The sequence below is a fragment of the Thunnus albacares genome, chromosome 19 (assembly GCF_914725855.1).
Source record: "Thunnus albacares chromosome 19, fThuAlb1.1, whole genome shotgun sequence".
Taxonomy (NCBI): Eukaryota; Metazoa; Chordata; class Actinopteri; order Scombriformes; family Scombridae; genus Thunnus; species Thunnus albacares.
In genome coordinates, this window is record NC_058124.1 from 16,516,710 (window position 1) to 16,543,997 (window position 27,288).

Below are 27,288 nucleotides of genomic sequence, written 5' to 3' on the forward strand. Positions count from 1 at the left end.
ATTTAACACTGTCACACCCATCATGATTGATGGAGCAGGAGTAAGCTGTATCCAAAATTAGCAGATGCAACATGGAAAGCTGACTGGTTCCATGTCATGTCTGATGCACAAACATTTAACAGAAGGTAATCAGTGTTGGCTATAGGTTTCTGGACTTCTCACCCTCCCCCTGTGAACTCGCAACAAATGTCCCTTTTTATTAGAGCAGCTGCTCCTGAAGCGGTCTCTGCACAGCCCTGCCATTACGAGATGACACACAACAGACTTAGTGAGGATCCTAATTGCATCATGTGTCAACTAAAATTATCACATTGAGTCCTTACATGGCTTTCAAATTTCCTCCAGATATACATCAGAATTCAAGCCTGCTTCTTATAAACATCGCTGCTGAAGGACCTTAATGCTACAATATCATAATGTCAAATCCACCAAAGGTCTGCTGCACATAAGAGCGCTGCTCACTTGTTTATTAATCCTTTTTTATTTTACAAGTTCATTTCCTCTTCTTGAATAAGAGCCACACATCAGTGCACCTTGAGGCTTTTCTAGCTGTCTGTCAACTGTCACAGGCACATCAATAAGCTGGAGGGCTGTAAGAGGTGTGAGCGTGTGTGTATGTCAGTGTATGTGTGTGTGTGTGCGCGTGCATGCGGGTGCGTGTCCACCAGTCCTTGCGGACGTCCTGTTGTCATGATAAACCTGTGACAGCTGTCATCCTGCAAGCAGTACCGTCTCCCACTGTGCAGACACACACACACACACACACACACAAACATACATGCAGACTACTGTATCATTGCTCTCCTGCAAATGTGACGGAGGTCTCAGCAGGTCTTGGTTCTGGATGTTGGTTGATTTACACAAATCTCCTTGGCTGTCTAGCTTTGGAATGAATGTCTATCTGGAAAACTGAATGATCTGTCAGTGCCTGTCTGTCTGTCTGTCTTACTGTCTGTCTGTCTGTCTTACTGTCTGTCTGTCTTTCTGTCTGACTAACTCAGTGGCTTACATGAATCTGTTTATGTGAATGAATTGTTAATGAATAAATAATGCTTTTCCCTACTTCATTTTCAATACATCAGCACCTGTAGTTTGGAATAATGCACGTCTTATTTTTCATCTCAGCAAATGTTGAACGTCTGCTTATGTCAATGCATTTTGACACAAGCAACATTCCTAATGAGACAAAAAAACCCAAAAACGTGCATTGTTCCTAACTTCACACTCTATTGATCTATTGAAAAAAGCTCAGTCTATCTTGAAATTCCTTTCAAACCACTTCTTTTATTTCATCCTGTTTCTCGTTTCGTATTTGACACAGTTTGTACCAACCGTTTGCCTATTTTAATCTGGTTCTCTATTTTTTGTTTACTCTAGTTCTGTTTGTCTTTGTTTGTTCATATCTATTTATGTTCCCCTGTTAGGCTCTGTGTATTTCCTGTCTCTACTCAGTGCACTCGGTTCTGTCCGATTTCTAATATCTTTTGCTAATGTCTCTATTCATTTCTATTGGTTATCGTCTTTTGCTTGATGTGATTCTCGGACCACAGTTATTCTCTTTACCCTTCCTGTGGGTGGAGTCTGGCTTGGTCCCTACTATCTCTGTCATCTGTACATGCATCCCCCAAGGCAGCACCACCTGGATGTGCATGTATATCTGACAGTGCCTGCCGACACTCTTATAAAGGATGTGTCTTTTTCAGCTTATCAGTGAGTGCAGTTTAGGAGAACACACATAGTGTATCTCTGTCTCTCAATAAATACTGATAATATCAACATGTGGTATGTTGTAGAGTAATATAAATCACATGTCATCTCAAATTGCACTCACTGGTGTGAAGGAAAATACGTGTCTGATGTAAGAGTGTGTTACATACAGTATTGCCTCTTTTATGTATAACTATAAATTATACAGGTATAATTTATAACATGTTTACAGTTGGACTTGTACGCTCTCAGCAAAAAATGTTCAACATTGTATCTTTAATCACTGGGGCAGTGGATACGTTGCTGTGCTCAGTTTGCTTTGCAAATTAAAAACATCCACCTATTCAAAAAGTATTTTGAATAAAGTAAATTGAGCACAGTCTTCTTAAAAAAACCACACAACCAATGTCCCAGTGACACAAGGGCCAATGTAGTATGTTTTTTCTCTGTGAGTGTATCTGTATAAATTATATGTGTATAATTTATGCCGTGTGCACAGCGCAATCCATGTGTCTTTATCTGTTATACAGTAATCAGTACTACTATCAATTACAATACTATTAATCAGATGTGATCAACAATTAAGAAAAAAAGACAAATTATCATCACATCTGGTCTATATGTTTTCAAACTAATTGGATTAATTGATAGACTGACACTAAACCAGCCAATTGGGACACAGTCAAATCTAAAGTTCCTTGGTGGTGATTGGAGGAGACGAGAGCGGAGCTCTGTGATTTGAAAAAAGCAAAACTTAAGTTTCTTATTGGTGGAGAGGACAGCAGCTCTGAGTGTGACAGGAACTGCAGCCTAACCCCTAAACCCCACTCCCGATTCTAACTAAAAGAAAACATCATTCAGCGAAATCAACTTACTTAATGGCAGAGAACTGATTATCATAACCATTTATGTGCTATTTTTACTACTTCATATCTGAAGAGTGATGTAAGAGCTCCATATTTTCACAATATGGTTAGCTAGTATGACTTGACAGTTTACATTATGTGTCATTAGAAAGTCACCCATTGCTAACATTCAAGCCACAAAATAACATTAAGAGTTGAGAGCAAGGAATGTACCTGTATATATACTAAAATTAAGGTGACTTAAAAAATCACCTCATATAGGGAGAGAGAGGTGGGGAGCCAGGCTGGCTAACCTGCATTCAAAGTGGATTAGAAATAATGGTAGTACTATTGAAAATTAGATCTTAATTGCTAATTTGGTAAATAAACTGAACTGATATATTCGCTAATTGATCCGCCCCATCTTATATAGCTGTGGAAATTTAACCAAAAGCAAAAAATTTAATTAAAAAAAAAGTCCGCCCCTCGGTCCCTCCTCCTCTCCCTAACCCGGGTTTTCTATTTGTCACTCTGATTTGATTGACAGCTGAGGACACATGTGGGGGCACTGTGAGGGGCGGCAGTGGGGTGGTGACCAGTCCCGGTTACCCCGGCAACTATGGTAACCAGGCCGACTGTACTTGGATCCTATTGGCCGAACCTGGAGACACCATCTCTGTCATCTTTACAGACTTCCAGACAGAGGAGAAGTATGACTACCTAGAAGTGGAGGGATCTGAACCACCAACCATTTGGTGAGTTACCCTATTTATTCATTCAGTCATGTTTGTCAGTCCTGGGTATTGTGCTGTTGAGCAACGTGAAATTATGGATGTGGCAGAACTGTCCGTGTATCTGTGTCAGATTTTGTATTTTAAGTTTCACAACCATCTCTGAATGGCAATCGAGGGATAAGTCACGGTTCAGTGTTAAATTGCAGAAGGGGACAGGACAGTTCTCCAGTTGTAAGAGGCATACATTTAGTCGGACGATGAAAATGAAAAATACGTATTTATGATGCAATAAAATTTCAGGGGTGGGTGGCAAGGTTCAGATCGGATGGCCTGATAATTAAGCATGTATTTTGTGAACATCAATTATTCTATGGCACAAAGGTAAGTAGGCTTAAGTTGAAATATCTAAATATCTGTTGATGTGTTTAACATTAGAGTATTTTAAAACCCATTGTATGTAGCAGGACAGGCAGGCTGTATGTGGTAAGTGGTATAACAGAGGCCACCTGTACTTGGGCTGAAGTTTTGTGACATACAGTGCTGCTTGAAAGTTTGTGAACCCTTTAGAATTTGCTCCATTTCTGCATAAATATGACCTAAAACATGATCAGATTTCCACTCAAGTCCTTCAACTAGATAAAGAGACATCAGTTAAACAAATGAGACAAAAACCTTACCCTTGTTCATATATTTATTGAGGAAATTATCCAACGTTACATATTTTTGCGTGGCAAAAGTATGTGAACCCCTAAGATTATCAATTCATTTGAAGGGGAAATTAGAGTTGGGTGTTTCAATCAATGGGTTGACAATCAAGTGTGAGTCTGGGAGGCCCTGCCTTATTTAAAGAAGAGAAATCTGGGTCTTCACTGTAAAACTCTGAGCTTCACAACACAACAGATTTCTGAGGATCTTAGAGTTGTTGATGCTCACCAAGCTGGAAAGGGGTACAAGACCATTTCTAAAGAGTTTAGGCTCCACCAGTCGGCTGTCAGGCAGATCATATACAAATTGAAGACATCCAACACCATTGTTGCCCTTCTCAGGAGTTGTCAAACAACAAAAATCACACCAAGAGCAGGCATGTAATAGTCCAGGAGGCCACAACAGACCCCAGGGTAACGTCCAGGAAACTAAAGGTCTCTCTTGCAGTGGCTACAGTTGATGTTAATGAGTCCATCATCAGGAGAACATTGAACATCAACGGTGTTCATGGCAGAGATCCAAGGAGAAACCCACTACTCTCCAAACAGAACATTGCTGCTGTCTATGGTTCGCTCAAGACCACATGGATAAGCCAGAAGGTAATTGGAACAATGTTCTGTGGATGGATTAGACCAAAATCGAACTTTTTGGCTTGATTGAGAAGCATTCTGTTTGGCGATGAGCAAACACTGCATTCCAGCATAAGAACTTTATCCTATCTGTGAAACAAGTTGGTGGTAGTATCATGGTTTGGGCTGCTTTGCTGCCTCTGAACCAGGACAGCTTGCAATCATTGATAGAGCTATGAATTCTGAGTTGTACCAGCAAATTCTACAGGAAAATGTCAAGGTATCTGTCTGTGAACTGAAGCTCAATAGAAAGTGGGTCATGCAGTAAGACAAAGACACTAAACGACAAATCGTTCTACCAAAGAATGGTTAAAGCAGAAGAAAGATAATGTTTTGGAATGGCTGAGTCAAAGTCCTGACCTTAATCCTAAAGAAATGCTGTTGAAGGACCTGAAGCATGTAGTTCATGCAAAGAAGCCCACAACATCCCTGAGTTGAGACTGTTCTGTAAGGACGAATGGGCTAAAATTCCTCCAAGCTGATGTGCAACGCTGATAAACAGTTACTGGAAACGTTTGGTTGAAGTTATTGCTGCAAAAGGGGGTCACACCAGTTACTGAAAGCAAGGGTTCACATACTTTTGCCTCCCACAAATGTTTAAGATTGGATAATTTTCCTCAATAAATAAATGAAAAAGATGAAAAAAATGTTTTTTTTCTTTGTCTCATTTGTTTAATTGGGTTCACTTTGTCTAGTTTTAGGACTTGTGTAAATATCTGATCATGTTTTAGGTCATATCTATGCAGAAATACAGATAATTCTAAAGGGTTCACAAACTTTCAAGTACCACTGTATACTGTACAGATGTCACTTGTTTCATTGCCGTGGTAGAAAGTCTGAGCGTGCAGCGAAAACTTAAAGAAACACATCTAAAATGGGAAAGAACTGTTGTGCGAGTGACAAAATAGATTCAACAAGAAATGGGAGCTATCTACAGACTTTACAGACTGCTGAAAGCTGAAGAAAAGAGAAGCAAATGGCCCACTGGTATCCAGTCACTGTGGATTTGTGGTTATTTGTGTCAGTTATGTTGGATTTTTGGGTAAAATCATACCTTAAGTTATATACTGCGGAAGTGTATTGACATTATAACTTACCTTATTGTTATAATGTTTCACATTATAATGTGATAACTTTGTTATAACATGAAACCCACACGCACACACACCACAGGTCTTGTACTCATAGCTCTCCATGGGAAATCATCAAGCAGTAACAGCTTTAAAAGGAACAGGCCTGTTGTGAAAAAACTTGTCAGATAATAAAAAGCTGTGTGTATTTCTATAGTTATAAACATTAAAGTTATGTACACTTCCAGCTCTTAAGCACAGACAGGTACTATACTGCTTCAATGTAGCCTATTTGGTAAACATTACTCTAACAGGTTAAACTTTGGAATGTCCAACAGTACCCTAAAAAAAAAACAAAAAAAAAAAAAACAGCCAGATAAATGCTGCGCTATTGATTACATATTTGACTGATTGATTGATTGATGCCAATTCACTGCAAAAGACTAAGTGCCAGTTCACAACCAGAGTAACGTTATCTAACATTAGTCCATCTCCAAGACCAACTTATCTAGTTATAACATGAATCGTTTCACATTATAAGAAGTAACAGAATATCTTGTAATAACAATAAACTTTTCATGTTATAATGTGATACTGATCCTTTTTCTGGCCTGGCAGCAATACACTGCCATAATATATTGTATTGACTATTCATCAATTAAATATTTAGCATCTTTCATTTATATTCTGTGTAACTGTAAAGTTTTTGTCAGCATTTATTAAAAAACAAAAAACATCCATGATGATGGTACTCCACAAAGCAAGTTTAGTCAGTTAGCCAGATACCCAAAAACCAGCCCAATAACAGAACTCAAAATATCCCTCTGCCAAACCATATACACTGCTTTTACAGTCCAACAGCTTTGCTATCATTGCCAAATGTATTGTAATATCTACAAATTAACACCATAAATGTTTAGTATGCCAGTGTGTGTTTTTAGTGTACAGCACATTGTGTGTGTGTGTGTGTGTGTGTGTGTGTGTGTGTGTGTACGTGCTGATCTGGAGTCACTTTGGTAGGATTTAGTTATAAATAAATTATTTCATTTAAAATATGGATTTTTATAGATATTATTCATGTAATGTGCATGCACAATAGGCCTACTCAACCAACGGACAAAAATGAAATTCTGTGGCAGCACTTCAAAAGTAGCCCAATTCCACAGGAAAACTGCAGACCTGGCAACCCTGCTGAAGTCAGTCAGTTGCTTCCAAGTAGGTCTATCTGCAGACTAGCACTATCTACTGAAGCTAGAAGTTGAACTTTTTTGGCTTCATGCACCACTGAGCAAGAACAACAACAAAGCAGACAAACAACATGAGTGACATCTGAACGATGGTGGTTCTAATCTATATATTTTTTCAAAAGGATTTTGTCAACATTTCTACCTGGCATTTCTGGAAAGATTCTGCAGTCACATAGCTGCTGAGTTTATGGAACAATTTAACCACACTTGGAGTAAAGTAATAAAAAAGTTAGAACAGGTAATAAAAATAAGTTAGAACTCAAGCAAGAACAGGTAATAAAAAGAAAACATTAATACAGAAATAAAGTATAGTTTTTTATCTCTTGTTCTGGATGTATTGCACTTTTTTCCACACAAAAAATGAAATATGATGTGTGTGTGTCTGTGTGTGTGTGTGTGTGTGTGTGTGTGTGTGTGTGTGTGTGTGTGTGCATGTATGCACACGTTCATGTACATTCTTTCCTGCATGGGCCTTGTATTTTATAAAAGAATTAACTGATCTGTGCTACTTAGCCTTTTAGCCGTGTTCTGTGCTTTTCTATTATTTTCTCGTGTTTTCAGATGGTTCACTCATAACAATATTTTATTGCTCTGACTGCTTATTGATCGTTGGTAAATTAGGGTATTGATCAGCCATTGCTGTTGCTGTAACCAATTTGAATCTAATCATGGTCAGGGATATTAGAGTGTGTGCGTGTATAATTGATTTGGAAGTAATAATGTCCTGGCAACTGCTTTTAGGAACATATTAGTATTTCTATACAGGTGCACACCATCAGTCATGTGTACCCATGTGTGTATATGTGTGTGTGAGTGTGTACTTGCAGTCATGTTTCAAAAAGCACAGGGTACCTGCATATGCAGGAGAATATTGGTTCAAAACAACTTAGCACTGATCATACTGTGATGGTCACATTTTATCACATGCAGTTATTCACATGACTGTTCTCTTACAAACTGCATGAAACTAACATGCCACAGTTAACTAAAGGTTAAGTAATGTTTTCATTTAAATTTTGTCAATTAAGTAAATGTTATGTTTTTGTCAGAAATGCAATATTTAATAAAAACAAAATGTGTTCTCATTCCACAGTTGACTTTAACATGATCTAGTTGTACAGTACAGACTGAACAATCTTACAATTATCAAATACAGACTGATTAAATTGATAAAGCAAAGGTATAGCTATTTATTTTTGAATCATAGTTCACTTTTTTTGACCTTCAATATCTGAATGAATTTGAAATCTCTTTTTTGAGAGAATTCTGGCCAAAATGGCAATACATTTGTTTGTGCAAGTGAACATACATGCAAAAAGTCGATTACTAACAATTACCAATAATATATTTTTCCTGAAGATAATTTACTTTCCAATTGACTTGTCCATGAAGTTGATTTTTATTGCAGCGTATAACTTTTGACTAATTTACCCAGTTAGTCAAGATGTTATTTATGGGTGTCATTAATTTCCCATGAGAGAAATAAACAATATTACATTTTTAAAGGAAGCATAAACACATTTGATTGGAGTAATTAGTGTCAAGATTTAGGTTTCATTTTGAACTGTGGGAGAAAATAGAACCTCACTGCTGTGAAAAATCATCTTCTCAGGAGTATTTACAACCAATATTTATTGCTTGAAGTTAGATTGTTGGCCTTTGGGGAATAATGTGAGGGTGACTGGTCCTGTGTGATTTAGTCTGACCGGTGTCTTGGCTGTAGTTAGATGTGTTATATTGCTCTGTAGTTATTTACTCACTGAATTAACCCTGGAGTCACTGTCTAGGTTTCTCATGCTGATGATGGGTCTTTTCCAGCAGCCACAATAATAATGTGGTTTTAGATTTATACTGAGTAAAGAGCAGTGACATTCAGACATACAGATTGTAGCAAAACTTTTACCACTTACCCCTGAATATGCTAAACTGACTCTATTTAAACCTGCAGTGCTGAACTTTTGCATATAAATGAACGTCTGTTACATTGAAGCCCTTGCCAAGTGAGTTCACACAATGCTGATTTAGCCTATCACTGCCAGGTAGATCTCTCTGTATTTCACAGTATACTGAGTTTTTAATTCGGGTGTCAGTAGTGACATTCCCGCACTGGCCATTTGAATGCGCACCAGAGACTTCTGCTGGCCAAGCGGCTAACTTCCGGTTAGCACTCTGCTAACGGGGGATAAAATAAATTAGTTGTGCGGCTCTTCTAGACTTTCCAAATGTTAACGGACTGAATGGATCAAATTCTGATAGTGAAATGAGTCATATCCACCGTTTTATGGCGGAACCTATGATGTAAGCATGTGTTTTTATTATTACTCTCACTGCCAGAAGGGGGAGACAAAAGTCCCGCACTCCAGCTTTAAGGTCAGAGTTTTCTCACAGTTTTCTTTGAGGAGTGGATACACAGTACAGTATAATTAATATATAAGTAAATAAATGTATACTTTTCCCTATTGATAGTGATGCACAAACATAGCATTTTAGTGGAAAATTAATCACATTTGGTTAAAAATGATAGGTATACACATTAAGAAATTGTATTATCCATTTTAGTAAGACCTCCATGTTCAGAAAAGGTGTGTTTTTCTCAGTGAGGCACACACAGTTATTGTAAATTTCAGTGTGCACAAAACATCTAATTTAAATATGTGACTTTAATGGCTTCCCACCTGGGAAGAAAACAAAGTAGTATTGTGGCTAAGAATGTCTTTTTCATCAGTGATGCCAGAAAAAGTCATGAAACTGCTTGTTTAAGATGATGCAAGGCTCAGAGGGGCATCGCAGAAAGAACAGCTCTTAAAGCCTTGCAATGGATGTGCTACATTGCAAAAGGCAATGCACTTGGCATAACATCACCAAAACTGAACCCCTAAAGGATTGGATAAATGTTCTTTTGAGACATCCTCTTAACAGGGTCTGATTTTGGTATAAACAGCTTATTCCCATGGATGCTTCCATTCTGTAAATAGTTTGGAGTTGTAATTGTCTGGAGAATGTTTTTTGACATGAACTAGACCACACTAGACCATGTAGTACCAATTTAGCATTGTTTAACTGCCAGAATGCATTGAAGCATTGTTGCCATCCAGGTGCATCCCCTCAAGGCCACAGTATGCCTTTTTTTCAATACTTCCAGCAGAATAATGCACCGTATTGGAGAGAATACATCATCTCCAGATGGCTCTAGGGAAATGACGTGTGTGTTTGTTTACTCCAGTGGCCCACACAGCCAGTACAACACTTCTGGAATTAGGTTAAATTTTGTATATTTTCATAATAAATGTACTGCAGCAGCCTGTTTTCTTCAATCTGCGTACAAATTACACTACTTTACACTTTCAAATTGTGTGCAGTTCATGCGCCAAAGTCCAATTTTGTGTGCAGATGATGCGTCAATCCTTCCCAGGGAAGTGACATCATATAATATGACTTTCTTTCCTTTTATTAGGTGATTTTTGGCTCATTAGGAGGAGGCGGGTTGGGTGGATGGCTAGATAATCAGCTGGCAAAAAGCTGCAAAGCAGCAGAAGGGCACTGTACGAGACCACCAACCAGACATTTTTACTGTCATGTGTGGGCATTTAAAAAAAAGATTTTAAACATCATGCTTGGCATTTTTGAAATTTTTACTGCATTTTAGTGTTTTAACCCAAACCGTGATATTTCCCTAACCCTAACCAGATGGTATTTGTGCCTAAACCTAACCAACAGCGTTTTTCTGCCTAAATCCAAACAACAGCATTTTTCTGCCTAAACCTAACCAACGGCGTTTTTGTGCCTAACCAACAGTATTAAAGGACATGCGAAAAGGTTAAAAATGTGGCGTATCACCTGCATGCAAAATATGACTTTGGTGTATGCACTGCATGCAATTTGAAAGCGTAAAATCAAGGTATTTGTACGCATATTTGTGAGAATAGTTTGGCTGAGGTTTGTGTCTCTGCTGTGTATGTTGGAAAGTTATTAGAGAATTTAGGACATTTATCATATAAAAATAGCAAATAGTTGCTGATTATAACTACTTAAATGTAAAGATTTACTGGTTTTCTCAATTTAATATCCTTGTAAATTAATTTTTTGAGTGATGTTCTGACAAAATAGCAGCTTTAATTTAACATCACTTTGGGCTCAGTAACTCATCATGGACATTACTGGGGGTGTAACCCTTTGTACATTTGCCAAATCAATCAGTAAGTCCTCATCCTTAACGCCTTTCTCTTGTAAAAGGATCTAGGACTTCCTTTCGTCAAGCAGGGATAAGTTTCACATTTTATGGCTCTAAAAGGGGCTGAAACTGCTTGGAGGTTAAGATGGTTTTCTAGTTAGGTTTGATGCAAAGAGTCGAGATCAACCACTGGAACTCTCATATGTGTCTTTCTGTATGCATCTTTGACTGTGTAAAGTGTCTGTGCTTGTTTGCATGTAAGCGTATGCATTCGTAAATGAGTGTGCATGTGTGTAGCAGTTACAAGTACTGCGTGACAAATCTACATCCACGTATGTACAGTAGAATTAGTTGTCCTCTTTGTCCCCATGAAAAACTCCCGATGCCTGATGTTGACAAATTGTCACTCTGTAAACAATACTGTTTCCATCATCCTTCTCTGTAAACAACCTTTATTTATCTGTCTTATCAGAATGATGATGATTATGGAGGGAAGAGACACATTGAAATGACATTGTTAAGCAGGTAGCATACTAAATACTTTAAATAACAACTTTACAAGATATATCAGAAGTTTCAACGACAGAGGGTAACAGGTAGGGATCAAAGGGACATTTTTTTTGAGGTGGTCTAGACGACAGACTTGCATCAATGTGAATGTCATTACCAACGGTAGCATTCAGCTGCCAGAGAATCAGACCTAGCCGTTTCTGTTTGAATAGTCAGGAATCTGTTGTTGTCAGTCTCATTTTGCTTTGTAACTTTTGTGTTCCCAAGGCCTATTTGACGTAATACTCGCACAATGAAAATCCTGGCTAGGTGCTGTATACAAAACAAAAGACAATAAACAACACCTTTCCAGCATGTTCAGCCATTATTTGATCTAGTGCCAACCTTTTCTTTGGTTTTGTAGCTATTTGATGGGACTGTTAACTGTATTATCACTCATATTCATCTCCTGCCATAAAATGCATGCATCCGAAACAGACCCTCCCCCGTTGTTTTCTGTAAAACTCAGACCTGAAAATGTCTCCAGACTGACAGACTGAGACTGACTTCCATGGCAGTCTCAATCCTCTGTGAATCCTGAAAAAACTCTTCCATCATTATTCTTACATTTGAAAACTGTTACGCACACTTTATTATCAATATTGGTCTTGATATTTGATACTTTTTCATGATATTCATTTTTTAATGTTACATATAACAACCAAAGGACAATCCCAAAATGGAGGTGACGGTGGACAAATAAATATTCAGAAGATTACATGCCAACTTCAGGATGCATTGGAGGATGACTTGGCTAATGAGAATGTCCCTGAGAAGTTCTCCAAGACTCATAACATTATCTCCAAACAGCATTATGTGAAAGAGTGCAAATGAGAGAATCTTTATTTACTGTGCGCACAATAAACACCCAGTCAACTGGAAATCAAAGGATGCATGCTTTCATGAAAGGTTTCAATACAAGAATATTCCTCACAAAGACAAAGACATCAATTAACCTCTTTGGTACGGTCAAGCCCTGGTATTTACTCAAACGTGACCTAACTTGAACTCACAAAATGCCCTGTTCACTCTTTCACCAGACAAAGTTTTTCCAATATTTCTCATAAAAACTGATTTGAAGGCTCTTCTTCACTTCAAATGAATCTAATCATGGTCAGGGCCATGGTCAGTTTTTCTGAAAACTAAGTCACGCTGCTGATTCCTTAGCAATTCACTCACAACACTGAGTGCAATACTAATTTCCATTGGCAATCTGCATTGGCAGAATGAGCTAATGGCTAAAATGCTAATTTCCAATGGCAATTAGCAGAGACAGCTAATGGCTGATTTGCTAATATGTGAGTGTGGGAGAATTTGTTATGTGTTTATCAGTTGCTGCGGGGCTGACAACAGTAGTCTCACACACAATGACGCACACAGATGTAGCCTACATCCATGTTCACACACGGCGACACACAGTGTGGTTTGTTATACAGACACATTCACAAACATGCACACTCACAGAGACTCACTTGCTCGCACTCTCTCACACATACACTTGTGTCTAATCGGTATGCAGAGAGGTGTGCTCGTGCCTATGAGAGAAGTATATCGCTGTGAGCTAAGTGCCTGTAATCCTAGCCTAACACTACACACACTAATACACGTGCACACACACACACACAAACGCACACAAGTTTTATATGTTGTTGTTAGTTGCCCTTGAAACCAAGTAGAGCATCTTCAATAGAATGATCTCTCCCCCTCTGTTTGTCTGTCTTTCTCTCATTGTCTCTCGCTCTCTGCCCTCATCTAGCTATCTAGCTGTTTAGCTATCTGGCTCTAGCTGTCTATGCTGTCTGTCTGTCTCTGTCTATTTTCCTCTCTTCCATTCTCTCTCTATCTTATGTCTTATATCTCTCTACATGAGTCCAGGAAATAGCTTGCTGTTTAATGCTCTTTTAGGTGCACCTACTTGACAGCCTGTCACCAAATTCATGGTATTGCTAGAATGGGCTATTCAAAGTCTGTCATTTGCCATTCTCCTGCTTGTCTAGGATTTGTTTTTAGGGGCACTAAGAATTAATTTTGTCAGGTTTGAACTGAAGTCAAAACCTTGTCGCCAAGCGCCTGGAGTCATATAACTATAGGTAAGTTGGTCTGACAGAAAGTTAATTCAGCCACTGTGGGACACAGATATTCACATATGTACATTGTACAATATGTACAAATCTGAAGATTCATCTCTGCTATTCACTTACAGTACATGAAAGCAGCTAAGGCAGTGGCAGCTCACCATGTACATATTTATTACTGACAGTTGTGGATGATATAAGTCAGTTCAGTATACTGAGTGTCTCAGTCGCTAACACTGTGAGCCAAGGGCATGTAACAGCATCTGTTTTAGTGAAAGTTTGGCAAGATTTAACCAATCCTCCCACACTCAACCCTTCTTCTTCACTTTAACAGTATAGTGAAGCCTATGATCAGTGCCAACACATCATCATCACATTTGATACAGCAACACATGAATCAAAACATCCACTTACTACAACTGCAATGCAATAGAGAAATGTGAAGAATTTCCTCGAGTCCCGAGCAAATCTGAGTATCTCACTGGTGTATGATGTACTTGGCACACACTAGACCTAATGTCCTCAAACATTATCTTTTGTAATTGATTGTTTAATTTCACTAAAATGCAGGTTACTATTCTTTTAATTGTAGATTTCGATAACCCTGTGATCACTGCATATTTTGATAACTATAACCAGTCGAGTCACTAAATCTTGACAGATATATCAGAAATCTGTCGAGATTTCTGTCTGGAGTCCCCAGTGTTCGAGTCCAAGTCCATGTTCGAGTCACTGAAGAGGAGTTTGAGTTGAGTCAGAGTCAAGTCCCCATTACCTGAGTCCGAGTCCGAGTCATCAAGGTCGAGTCAAAGTCGAGTTCTAGGATGGGCTCCAGTGCTCCACTCTGGCATGGTCAAACAGCTGACATACAAATAAAAAGTCTACATTAAACAAAAATGACAGCTGTCACCATTTCATATTAATATTAATGATGCACCGATTGAAATTTTCATGGCCGATTCTGATTTCCAATTTTTCAAAAGTCTGACATACCAATTCCGATTTTTGCAGATTCTGATTTCCTTTTTTATAATTAATTAAGATTTTTTTTGGATTTTTGTACTTAAAGGTATTTAAGTAGTAAGTACAAATTGCGAGCTTTGTGTCTTCTTCACTCACATTGAAGAACACCAACAACGTGTTGTGTGTGTGTGTGTGTGTGTGTGTGTCTGTACTGTCCGTGTGCTGTGTGCGCGATGTGCATGTTGTGTGTGTGTGTGTGGCTAGACTGTCTGTGACGCAGCTGCTGCTGTGTGCGTGACGTTAACCATAGCGCAGCTATGTGCGGAAAATCTGAGACAGATCTGCCAGTCAACGATGGCCAATCAGCTAAAAACCAGCTGTTTTAGATCAGTGGATGACCAATTGGTGCATCTCTGATAAATAGCTTATGCCAAAGTAAAAGGGCCTACACTGTAACAAATTTCCGTATAAAATTACTGTAAACTACTGAAAGCTTTAGTTGCCAGTATTTTACCGTTTTTTTACAGTGTCACTACCGTAATTTACTTTAACAGTTCATCTCTGTAAAAATTATTAAAGTATTCTGCTGTACAATGTTAGGTTTATATTTTGATACTAGTAGGCCTACAGTAATATACAGTATTTGTACAGTGTTGCTATTGTAATCTACATGCACAGTTTATTATTGTTAATGTTACAACAACTGAAAAGTTTTCTTCTTACTGATATAATAAAAACAACTATAAATTGCAGACATATACTGTGAATAACAATGTGTCTTCAATCTTAATGGTCCAGTAATGAGATCAGATGAGTTTTACATTTAAAAACACATAACCCTTAACATCTATTACAAAAGAGGAGACAAGTGATAGCTTTATGCAACCGAACATTTATTCAAAGGCTTTCAGATATATCGAGTATATTCAAGTATGCATGTTTGAAAAAATAATTCTCAAGTTTCATGCCCTTTCAAAGGGGGTCAATGTAAATCTGTTAATTATAATATCCTGAGCTGCCAGCAAAACTTAGTCTTTAATCTAAACAGTAACTACATGTGGCTTCTGTCCCTCCATTACTGTGGCGTTGAAAATGAAATCTATTTTCAGTCAAATCCGTCAAATCTTACTTACTGTTAATGTCTATTCTTGGTTTTGGCTCCATAAAGCATCTTTCTGTATTTAGAAAAAACAGTATTGTTATAATTTGGCTGTCTTTTTACAACAATTTATTGCAATGTATTACAAAAACAACTAACAAAACAAAACAAAACAAAAAACCCTTTTACCTCTTTATTAATTAACAAGTCCGAGTCCTGGACTCCAACTTCTGAGTCCTGAAGAGTCAGACTCGAGTACTACAACAATGACTTTAACATTAGAACATAAACGTATGCATCATGAGAAAAACAAGCAGTTTTAATTCCTTAAAAAAGCAATTGTTAGTAATTGTAAAGGGTTTTGATTAATTACACACAAACACACACAGGTATGATCACTTAATAGGGTCACATCAAAAAAGGAAGACTGTGGTTAAACAAATGTATTTAAAGTCCCCCTCCACTCAAAATGTGTCTCAATTATTGTTACTTCACTTGGATGGTTTGACCTTCAATGTGCAGAATGATATATACGCAGAGTTTTTTTCCTAGAAGGCTGTTTTCACATTAATCTGCTGAAGGAGTAAAGTTTCTCTGTGTTCACCTTCATCCTGAGTTTAAGACATGTGCTTACAAACATGATTTGTGACATTACAACCAGTTTTGAACCAGCCGTGGTCCAATAAGAAACTTACACAAGTGTGATGTGGAAACTTTAAAACTCACATACACTGACTGAGAATGGACTATTCAGTAATGTAGGAAACATATTTATATAAGGCTAAAGTTCCCACGAATTACACTGGATAATTTGGTGGGAGCTAAGAAACATGTAAACAATACATTCAAGTATGTATAATATATTTTTCAGAGTATTACCAAAAAAAACAAAAGTTGAAGTGATCTCTGTTGTATTTATAAATTATAAAATATATTATACTATATATACTATACTATGAAATATTACATTTGTTTTGGTTTAACCCTTTAGCATTTAAAGGCCATACACACTTATGATTCACCCACACAGGTGTCACTTATTTTGCCTAATTAGACTCCTTCCCAGCACTATGTGAGCATATGAACACTGTGCTTGATTGACATCTCTCCAACCCTCCTACTGTATTACCTGTGGTTTCACTGCATCTGTTTGGGTGGGTGAATTTACACCTTTATGTGGAGAGAAACAGATAATAACTACAGTTAGAATGAGTCCATGACTATGAAATACAAACCCTGTTTCTCCAACATCATCAATCAAAATATACTCATCCTGTGCCAGTGTTGAAATTGGTTTGCTCTTTCACTCGGCTCAGATTTGGACTATTCTGCTGTGTTGGTTCTTAGTTTTTACAAATATCATCACACAGTAATGCACGAGAGATCTGAAAAGTGATGCATTTTCTCGCTGCTCTGCTCAAAGCATTAGCATTTGTCTGAGAGATTTAAAAGGAGATGTGTGTAAGAGACAAGGAGAGTTTAAGTGTGTGCTTATGAGTGTGTGTGTGTGTGTGTGTGTGTGTGTGTGTGTGTGTGTGTGTGTGTGTGTGGGTGGAGTATGTGCGTGTAAACAGTATGTGTGTGTGCAAATGCATGGTGTTATGCTTGCAGAGTACTAATCAATGCTGCTGGTAGAGAGGATGCTGGGATAGCAGCACCATCCCGAATAGGAAATTGAGCGGTGACCTTGAACACAAACACACACTCCCTTCTTCTCACACAACAAACACACATATCAGATTATTTCAAATATGTATCTAAAGATACAGAGAAACACAATTTTATGAATACACACAAACAGAGAGCCAGGTTAGCCTGGTTCCAGACCTCTGAATCAGCATCCATTTGTCTAGAGGTTCAAAAGGGTTTTATGTTGCTGTTATTACAGTAATGACTGTTACCTGTTTGGAGAAACATCTTTGCAGGTCAGAGCCTTTATGAATTGGATTTAAATTGGTGAAATTCCCAAGCTGAGGCATAGCAGGCAGCTCAGTGCATTTTACAGAAAAAGCTGTGGTAAACAATTTCATTACTGCTCTAAATCATTGCTCATGATATATAAAACCATGTAATCTTACTCTTGTATGAGAGAGGTGAGTTTATTTTAACCAAAGAACTCAAATGATTGAGGGGATAATGATCACAGAGTCAGAGAGTCTTTTACTTAAAGATTTGTTTAATCATATAACAGCTATACATTGTTAAGACAGTATCACCATGGCAGCACTGCTGTTTTTCGACTACACAAATTGAAAGTGGAGAAAAGAGAAAAAAGCAGTTGGGGCACTTTAGACGTAAAGGACTAGTATATAGCTGTGTATGGCTAGCCTACAAACATATACCACAAAGGTATCAGCCCACATGGGAGCTGTTTATAAGGATGAGTATCTGATCAGTAGATGCTATTTATAAGTTTTTAATGGCACCTGCGGATGGGATGTTGCAGCACTTTAATAAAATTTGAGCCACATTCTTGTACTTTGTAGGCTATAAAATAGGTAGCAGTACTATACAATAATAAATTGTATAAATGGCTTCATGCTGTTTCTTGACTCACATTTTTTATATACATTAAATTAGATAAACAGCAGATTGTTATGTGTGGCTTTAAATTCTACAGCACTCAATTTCTTGCCAGCATTGTTCCATCTGAATTAGTGGCTATCACCATCACGATATAATGACACTTCAAACACATTGAAAAAGTCTTTTTTGTTGTTGTTTTTTTCTGTTTCCCAAAAACTGCTGCAAATCACATCAACCAGTCATTTTAGAGTCAGGAAGGACTCCAGAGAATCCATTACTAGCCACATTCATAGGCCAAATGACTCTCATGGAAAGCTTGTAAACAGGTTCATGATTCAGACTATTTTCCTGTGGATGGGTTATACCAGTGACCTTCACACTTTTTTCTCTGGGGGCACCACTTTCTAAATCCAATTTCTGGTAGCCCAAAGCATAATTTAGGTCTACCAGGCTATTGTCTGGGCATGTCTAAGCAAATCTATCCCAATATTAACCTACATCTTTGATAGCCTTTGAAACAAATTACTGGAATCTTTTGGGACCATGCCTTTTTATTTGTAGGAGAGGAGAGGAGAGGAGAGGAGAGGAGAGGAGAGGAGAGGAGAGGAGAGTAAAATGTGAGGACAGCCAGAGAGGTGTCATGGTGTTTTAGGTAGGGAGTGTCAGGTCACGCAGAAGAAGACAAGAGAGGCAGAGAGACAGGAGACAAGAGAGGAATGGGTTGAAAAGAGGAGCAGAAAGGGCAATTGGGGTGACAAGAGGAGCCAGGAGAGAAGTGGAGATGAGAGGTAAGAAGGTGAGGTAAGGAGGAGACGAATGCAGAGCTGCAGAATTAAGGACAAGAGGGGGAAGATGAGAGTTGACAGGAGAAGAGAGGTGGAAAGAAGAATAAGAGGAATGGAGGGGGAGACACAGGAAGAGAAAGCCATCAGGGGGACTCATGGGGGAAGAAAGAGGTTGTAGAGCGAAAGAGACAGAGAAGGACAGACTGAGACAGACAAGCACAAAGAAAATTTATCTGACAGTTGCTACCTGTACACATATCTAAATGTGATCATGACAACACTGCAATTAGACTAAAGCCATGTCAACAATTTTGCGTTAATCCAGCGTTTCTTTAAGGTCCTATATTTTCCAGGTCATACAGAGAGTGTTCACTATAGGCATGAAATGTAGAGAACTGTGAAATTAGTCACATTATGGAGAGTTGTTTGGGAATGTAAACACCATATGCTGACTAAGCCTGTCCATCTGAGTTGTCACAAGCTGTGCAGTTTGCCCAGTATATAAAAGTGTTAATTTTTACAGCTACTGTATTTTTCATTGCTGGCATTAAAACTTCAAATCTGGACAAACTACCAAATTGTTACATAGGGGCAACTGAAAAAGGCAGCCAAGGAGATAAGCAGTTTTTGAATTTATTTGTTACCTATAGGGGAAAAGGTACATGACCATTAATTCAATCAACACACAGTATGCAAGATTGCATTAAGATGGATATATTAAGATAAATCTTCTTTCTGCTATGCATGTAAACAGCTTAATCAAATTACTCTTTGAATCAAAGTAAGGTTTATAATTAGATTAGTGTATGATAATTAGATTATAGTGTTTATGCAAACAAAGTCAGGTTAGACACATTTACTCAGGATAAAAAACCCAAAATAGGTCACTTCCACTCTAAGGCTGTAAGGCATCTGCAACTTTTGCACTTATTATACTGAGCACCATGACAGAGATACATCTTGATTATCTTACATGTTTTTGATCTTTGCCATTTTTGTATTTGTTTTAACTGTCATCCAAACTTTTGCCCATGGCTAACAGAGATTCTAAAACACATTTCTCAGGGTCAGAGATATGACTAATGTTCTCTTCCTTACTATAATGTTTTGTTGAAGGTTTCTTAGGCTGAAATATAAAATATGCACTGAATGGAGTCTGCAGAGTCTGCTTTACTTTTGTTCGTTGCTCCAGTACATTAGCAGGAAGCATAGCTGTGTTGGCCTTGTCCAAGAGCTGTGAAATATTGTTCTATGAAATACTGTTTTCATGTAGACCACAATGTCAGATATGAATTACAGTGAATACATGTCATTACCACAGGAGCAGTGTTTTGCAGGTGAAATTTGTTATTTACCATTCCCACAGCAAATAACCTTTCCAGGTGATGCTAAGCCAAACCCGAGAGACCAAGCCAGAGGTTGAGCACCACTGGAGCACGATATGTAGTTAGGCCAGACCACAACAAATGATTTCTACCACCATTAATTATCATCTATCATCATTCTCTGTACTAAACCCAGTCTGAGTGTATGTGTGTGTCTATGTTTGGTTTTATGTATTACTGGATTTGTCCTTGTGTGTGTATGTGCTTGGAAAGTGAACTGTATTGGACAGTCAGCCACTGGTAGTGACAGCTGGGGTGCTAAAATTATAATATAATATAATGTAATGATAATAACATCAGCTCCCTCTTCTTGTCTCCATCCCCCTTCTCTCCCATTCTCTGTCTCTGCTCTGATTACTGCGCTGTCCCGCAGGCTACACACACACACGCGCACACACACACACATACACATACACACACAGAGGAAAGAGAGTTTCAGAAGAGACAGGGAGCCTCCCAGAATTGCAATGGCTTCTGGGAGGAGGCAAAGCTAAAAGAAAGGCGTGAACACAGAGAGTGACAGAGGGTAAACCCTGGAGAGAAAGCAATAGAAATGTGAGAGAGGAGGAAGACATGAGGAGAAAGAGAGGAGCAGAAAACACGAGGAGGGAAAGTGGTGAGACAAGAGAGAGAGAGAGAGGGTTAGGGAGATAGAAAAGTAATAGTTTTAAACTCTATTAAGTTCCTCTTTGCATTCAAAGGAACATAATTGTGGTAAAAAAAACAAACAAACTGCATATTCAATTTCACCTGACATCATATCTTCACATTTTATTGATCTTGGGCTAAGGCCTTGTATTGGATCTACTCAGACAGATCAACAAGTAGACAGACATCAGTATGGTAACAACTCAAAGTATCATTTTGAAACTGGTTTGTAGCACTACTGTGTAACAAACAAAGACTGGTAAATTTCTTAGATGTACTACAATACATTATGTATTGGCAATGTGTTTTCCACCACATCAAGAAGCAGAAGAAGCTAGCTAGATTTGCAACCTGCTTGCTCTGCCGTCACATGCATAAATTACCCAACAGATGGTATAAAATGTTTTAACGGGGCATTTCCCTCGATAATAAACAAAATTCAGCTGTTTCTGCTTGGAAAACTATATTGTTTAGTCTAGGTTTTATTTATTTAGCAGTAAATTTGTTGTCAACTCTTTAAAGTGGCTCCATCAGAGCTTAATTTAGCATTATCTCTTGCATGATAAACACACCACTGTATGCTCACTATAGATTTTTATAGGGCTTCTCAGTCAGCTTGTTCAGAATAGCACTGCGAGTAGTGGAAATCACAGTACATGATTAAAAGAACAGGGTTTCCCAAAATTGAACCCATCACTTTGGGCTCTCAACATGATTTCAAGCAGTACTAAGATATTACATTTAAGTATGCTGACATGCAATCATTATACAAAATGTTGAATTTCTCATTCTGAAACCATGGACACTGAAGGATAGGTTCGCAATTTTTTCAAATCTGTCTTAAAACCATAGTAACAAATAAACACTGACACATTTTTCTTGCCATAATCATTCCTCTTGTCCATACTGGCCATTCAGAGATCCCTTCATAATGCACTTTGTAAGTGATGGGGGACAAAATCCACAGTCCCCCAAAATGTATTTACAAGTTTATTTAAAGCTTAATATGAGGCTTCAGTCATCCAAATTAGTCAAATCAAGTCAAATTCAAAATTACTGTCCTTTTAGTGCCAGATTCCCTCTTTTTGTTACTAAAAGGCTGAAAAGAAAAACATTGTCAAGACACAAAGAGGGATTTTTTTAACTAAAAAGACTGTAATTGTGGAAGATATCACTGGATTGTACTAATTCGGACAGCTACAGATAAATTTTTAAATGCATTATTCGTCAAAATGTAATCAATATGAACAGGAGGAATGATTACAGCAAGCAAAACTTGTTTCAATGTTCATATGGACACCTGTCAATTGTTTTAAGACAGACTTGAAAAATTGTGAACCTCTCCTTTAATATACAGCTAAAACAGTCTCCGCTCTTCTGTCAAGGCTTTTCACAAGATTTTGTGGTATGGCTGCAGGCTCCCATTTAGCCACAGGCACAACAGTGAACTCAGGCACTGTTGTTGGGTGATAGGACCTAGCTTGCAGTCAGACCAACATTGATGTTGGATGGGGTTGAGTTTAGAGCATTGTGCAGGCCAGGCATGTTCTTCCCCACCAAACTTGAAAAACCCAGCATAGACCAAAGGGCCTTCCCCTTTAACACAACACTGGAAGCAAATTATTGTCTGTAATTATATGCTGTAGCATTAATAATTCTCTTATTCGGAGCAAACTATGAAAACCAGCCCCAGAAGTATACGCAATTAAGGATTTTGAGATAAAGGGTAATGCATAAATTTTAAATGATCAGTGTCAGAATGTTCTTTTCTCCATTTTATCCACACCCACCCACTCATGTTTTATTTCAGCCCTCAGTTGTTGGTGTGAACACGTTGGTTTAAAAACACCTTGCTGCTTTATGAAGAGGCGAGCAAGGAGGAGGAGAGAAATTTAGATGAGATAAAGGGAGGGGAGGGAGAGACAGAGCAGGGTCCTGTTGTGAACACTGATTACTCTCTGCCCACTTGAGATTGATGGATAGTGACACAGCAGGCACACTCACACAAGCACACTAACACCTACACACACACACACACACACACATGAAAAACACATACAAACACATTATACACAATGCATATAAACACTCACGTGCACACACACACACACACACACACACACACACACACACACACACACACACAAAACTTGTCTGTCTCTATAAACTGATTGATGATGGTTCCACCAAGACTACATTCAGCACAACGCTCATGCAGTGTGAGTGTGTGTGTGTGTGTGCATTTCTTGGTGTTCATACAAGTATGTGAATGAGCATCTTCTCTCTCTTTCTTTCTCTCACTCTTTTTGTGTGTGTGTGTTTGTGTGTGTGTTTGCGGGTGTATGTGTGTGGCAGTTCCCACCTGTCTTAATTAGAGGAGGCTATTAAGACAGATTGCCTGATTAAGTAGCATTCCCCTACTGTCTAATGAATAGCCACACACATGCACACACAGGCAGACACACACATATCTACACAAGTTAGTAGAGTAGCTCTCTAATCCACATGATCACTGATGTAAGGTTTCTACGTATGTGTAGAGATCCATTCAATAGACAGCAGGTAGACACTCTTAACCTCTTCACATGGACAGTCGCAGGAGCAAAATATCAAGTTGCCAGTGTCACACATCCATCTTTCCGGCCCGTGCTGTGAAAGATGTCAGTATGAGATTAAACACTTTCAGCAAAACGTCCATAGTGAACAATGCAACTGCTCACATAAGTGTTGGACTGCACATAAACATTAGACCTTGATGACTACAATTGCATTTTTCACCAGAGAGTAGTTGATATATATCTTACGACTGAATGTTCTATTCATTTGAAAGACGTGTTCATCAGGAGCTCTGGGTCAAGGCAACAGCATAAGGCTCTGAAAGTTGATAAAGCTTCTTTTATAACATCAGGTAATTCAACTAAACAGTGATTGCCAAGTAATTTGAAGTAATTAAATGTGTGAGAGGTGCTATCACAATCTGCAGATTGCACTTTGTCTGTCATTATAGTATAGAACAAGATGGGTGTAAAGAAAGTTGACTGAACCATTGCGAATGAGCTAAGATACATGAATAAGTCGCATAGTGTCAAAATTTGATCTAAATCAAGTTGAATTACTATCCCTGTAAATGCAAATAATACTGTATTTGAAACATTCAATGTACAATGGAGGAAATATTTGAAACTTAACAGAAGTCAATTTTGGAAAAACACTTTGCTGCTGATTTTTGTATTATTTTTGTATTCTCTAAACTTGTATAATCAGTGTAAACTGCTACAACTCCCAAAACGAAGGTCTTCATTTCATTATATGTTTCCTGTCATGTGTTCAACATAGCAGAAAATTACCTTTTTTTATTTGAATCTTGTTCACATTGTTTTTTTCATAAATTAACCGCACTAAAATCTGCTCTCTAATAATACTGCTTTTGTGTTTTGTGATTACGTTCTGCTTAAATGCTTAGAATTAATAATTAACAAGTTAAGAAACAAACCAGTGTACCTCTGTCAGCCTCTGTGTGTCTTCCTCCCTCCCCCCCCTCCCTCTCTCCATGTCTCACCATACCTCCATCGATCTTTGCCTCCTTCCGCCCTCTTTCTACCTCATGCTTCTTTATTTCCTTCCTCTCCCTCTCTCTCTCTCATTCCCATACTGTCGGTGGAATAGCTGGTTTGTATTTCCGTTGAGGAAGAGAGGATGGATGGGAGGATGGTAGACAGAGAGATGGAGAGAGGGAGAGATGCTCTCTTGGTCTAGTGTATTTAATCAATTATGTTCTCTTGCTCCCTCTGGCAACTCTCTACTTGATATTCTCTCTCAGACACACATACACACACACATAAATGATCACACACTCACTCTCCATCTCAGTATTTACTTTTTCCATTTTACCTTGCTGTAGTTGAACATAAAACACAGGAAGCTTTCATTAGTTTTAGTATGTTTATCTGATAAACATGTTTTTTGGGAGTATGATTTTTAGAGAACAAAAGTTGTGATTTCACCTCTGTGCACATTTCTGGGAACAGCCATTGTTGGTGGTTGATTTCCTTATTTATGAAAAGTCACATTTTATTGATGAATATTAAAATATGTTGCATTCATTCTGTCAATAAGATGGAGTGCAAAGCAGTTTAGTACACCTATAATAACCCTTGTTTAATTTTTTTTCATATTTAATTACATTTCTTGAGGAATATGTCTGCTATTTCTTGCAGATACAATGTCCCATGAGCTTTGTTTGGACACCCTCTCACACCATGGTATTAAAAAAATCATTGGAGACCATCTGAAAATGATCTATGAAGAAAATCTATAATACCTCAGAGCTCCTCTGAAGTGCTTTCATAGCAGATATCTTGGGAGAACACTTAACGCAGTCATAAGCCATCAGCATAGGTTAATGATTTAATAATGCAATACCAATAGTCCACTCAGGGAAAATCAACTAACTTCTCAGTAGCTCAGAAGCTGATTTTTCTTTTTCTTTTTTTGGAAGTGTTAGGTTTTCTGCTTGAAGCTTCATTTGAAGCTTTAATTATCCATGTAAATAGTTGCTAAGCGCGCATTATCTTTTTCCAGTTTCATTGTCCTTCAACCTCATGTGCATTCATGCCTGAGACCATTCACTGTGCTGCATCACAACAGTACTTGTTGACACAAGCTCCTATGGGGATCCAGATTGGTGACCTTTTTAGTCGCCAGCTTGTTTCCCTGACCTTCCAGCTACTGCTGCAAGACAGAATTTTCTAATTATACCTTCATCCTGCAGCTAGAAGTTGTTAAGTGCTTCCTGAGCACGCAGTTTAATATTTAACTTCACACACACACACACACACACACACACACACACACACACACACACACAGACACACACACACATACACACACACGCGTGCTCTCTGTATAGATTTATGATTTAATTCCTGTTTTAATATTGGAACAGATTGAATATGCACACTCTCTACCCTTAATGATGCACTCTGGGTAATGATGTCATTGCAGGAAGTGAATTAAGAGCTGTAAACATGAATAATATGTGTATGAGAGATAGCACACATATGAAGAGAGACAGAGAGGAGAGCGGAGGAAAGGAAAAGAGGAAGTAAAGAGGGGAAGGATGAGAGAGGGAAATGGAGAGCTTGACCTACAAACAGAGCTCCAACTATAGTATCAAGAAATTAAATCCTCAAGCTGTGTTTCTTTTCTTCTTAGCCTGTATCAAATTGTGTGTCTGACATTACCTGTCTCTGTTGCTTTGGTCTAAGCTGAGGCTAGCACTCAGAATTCCCGCTTAGGAAAAGGTTAATCTATTTTGAGTCTCTTGAGAGTTGCTACTCATCTTGTTTCTGTGCCTGTCGGTGTTATTATTCATTCATTCATTCATTCATCCATTCATTCAAGTCAATCAACAAAGAGATATACTAACAGAGAAAAGGCAATACCACAGTTAGCTAATAAAAAGCCCTAAAACTTCCCAATCAGGGTAGATAATTTGATAAATAAATTAAAATAATTAAAATGTAAAATAAAATACAGTTATGTAAAACAATTACATGTAGAGGCTTGGAGGTTAAAGAGCAAGTTTCTGAAATGTCCAAAAGGTGTAAGTGTATTGATTTTGAGGAAGTGCTGTATTTTGTGATTATAAAATATGCATCATAATCCTTTACAGCTGATGCATAGAAAATATACTGCACTAAAGCACTGTAACAAGACATCAATAACGACAATTTAGAAGAAATATCTATTCTGTTATTTCATCTCTTATTTCATAAACTGCCTACTAGTTTATGAATATTAATATCACATAATAATGGATTCATTCATGTTTGTCATTTGTTTTTTGGGTTCTGTTCTATTTTTCATGTATTAAATCACAAAACCTTTCAAATCATTTTTTTTCATCCAGATCTGTACTGATAAACAGATTCCCATTTGACATTTTCAATTTCAAATGTCTTGTGAGTAATCTAGGGACTCCAATGTCAGTGATTATTGTTTGGCAGCCCAGCAGTTACAATATCTGAACCCTGTGCATCTCATTTACTGTCTGGTTTCCCTCCCAGCTAATAGACTAATTCAGCATTGATTTGCCATAGTGCATTCGATTTAAATACAATTTCAATAGTGATTCTGAATTTCATCTAC

The 27,288-nt window shown here is 38.0% G+C and overlaps 1 protein-coding gene across 1 annotated transcript in view; it reads left to right on the forward strand.

The window, feature by feature from the left end:
* The window catches only part of csmd3b (CUB and Sushi multiple domains 3b), a 385,890-nt gene that overhangs the window by 188,529 nt on the left and 170,073 nt on the right, over positions 1–27,288 (forward strand). Inside the window, exon 6 of the mRNA XM_044335847.1 lies at positions 3,100–3,307. Within this exon, the coding sequence (XP_044191782.1) occupies positions 3,100–3,307 (208 nt within the window). The remainder of the gene's footprint in view (positions 1–3,099; positions 3,308–27,288) is intronic.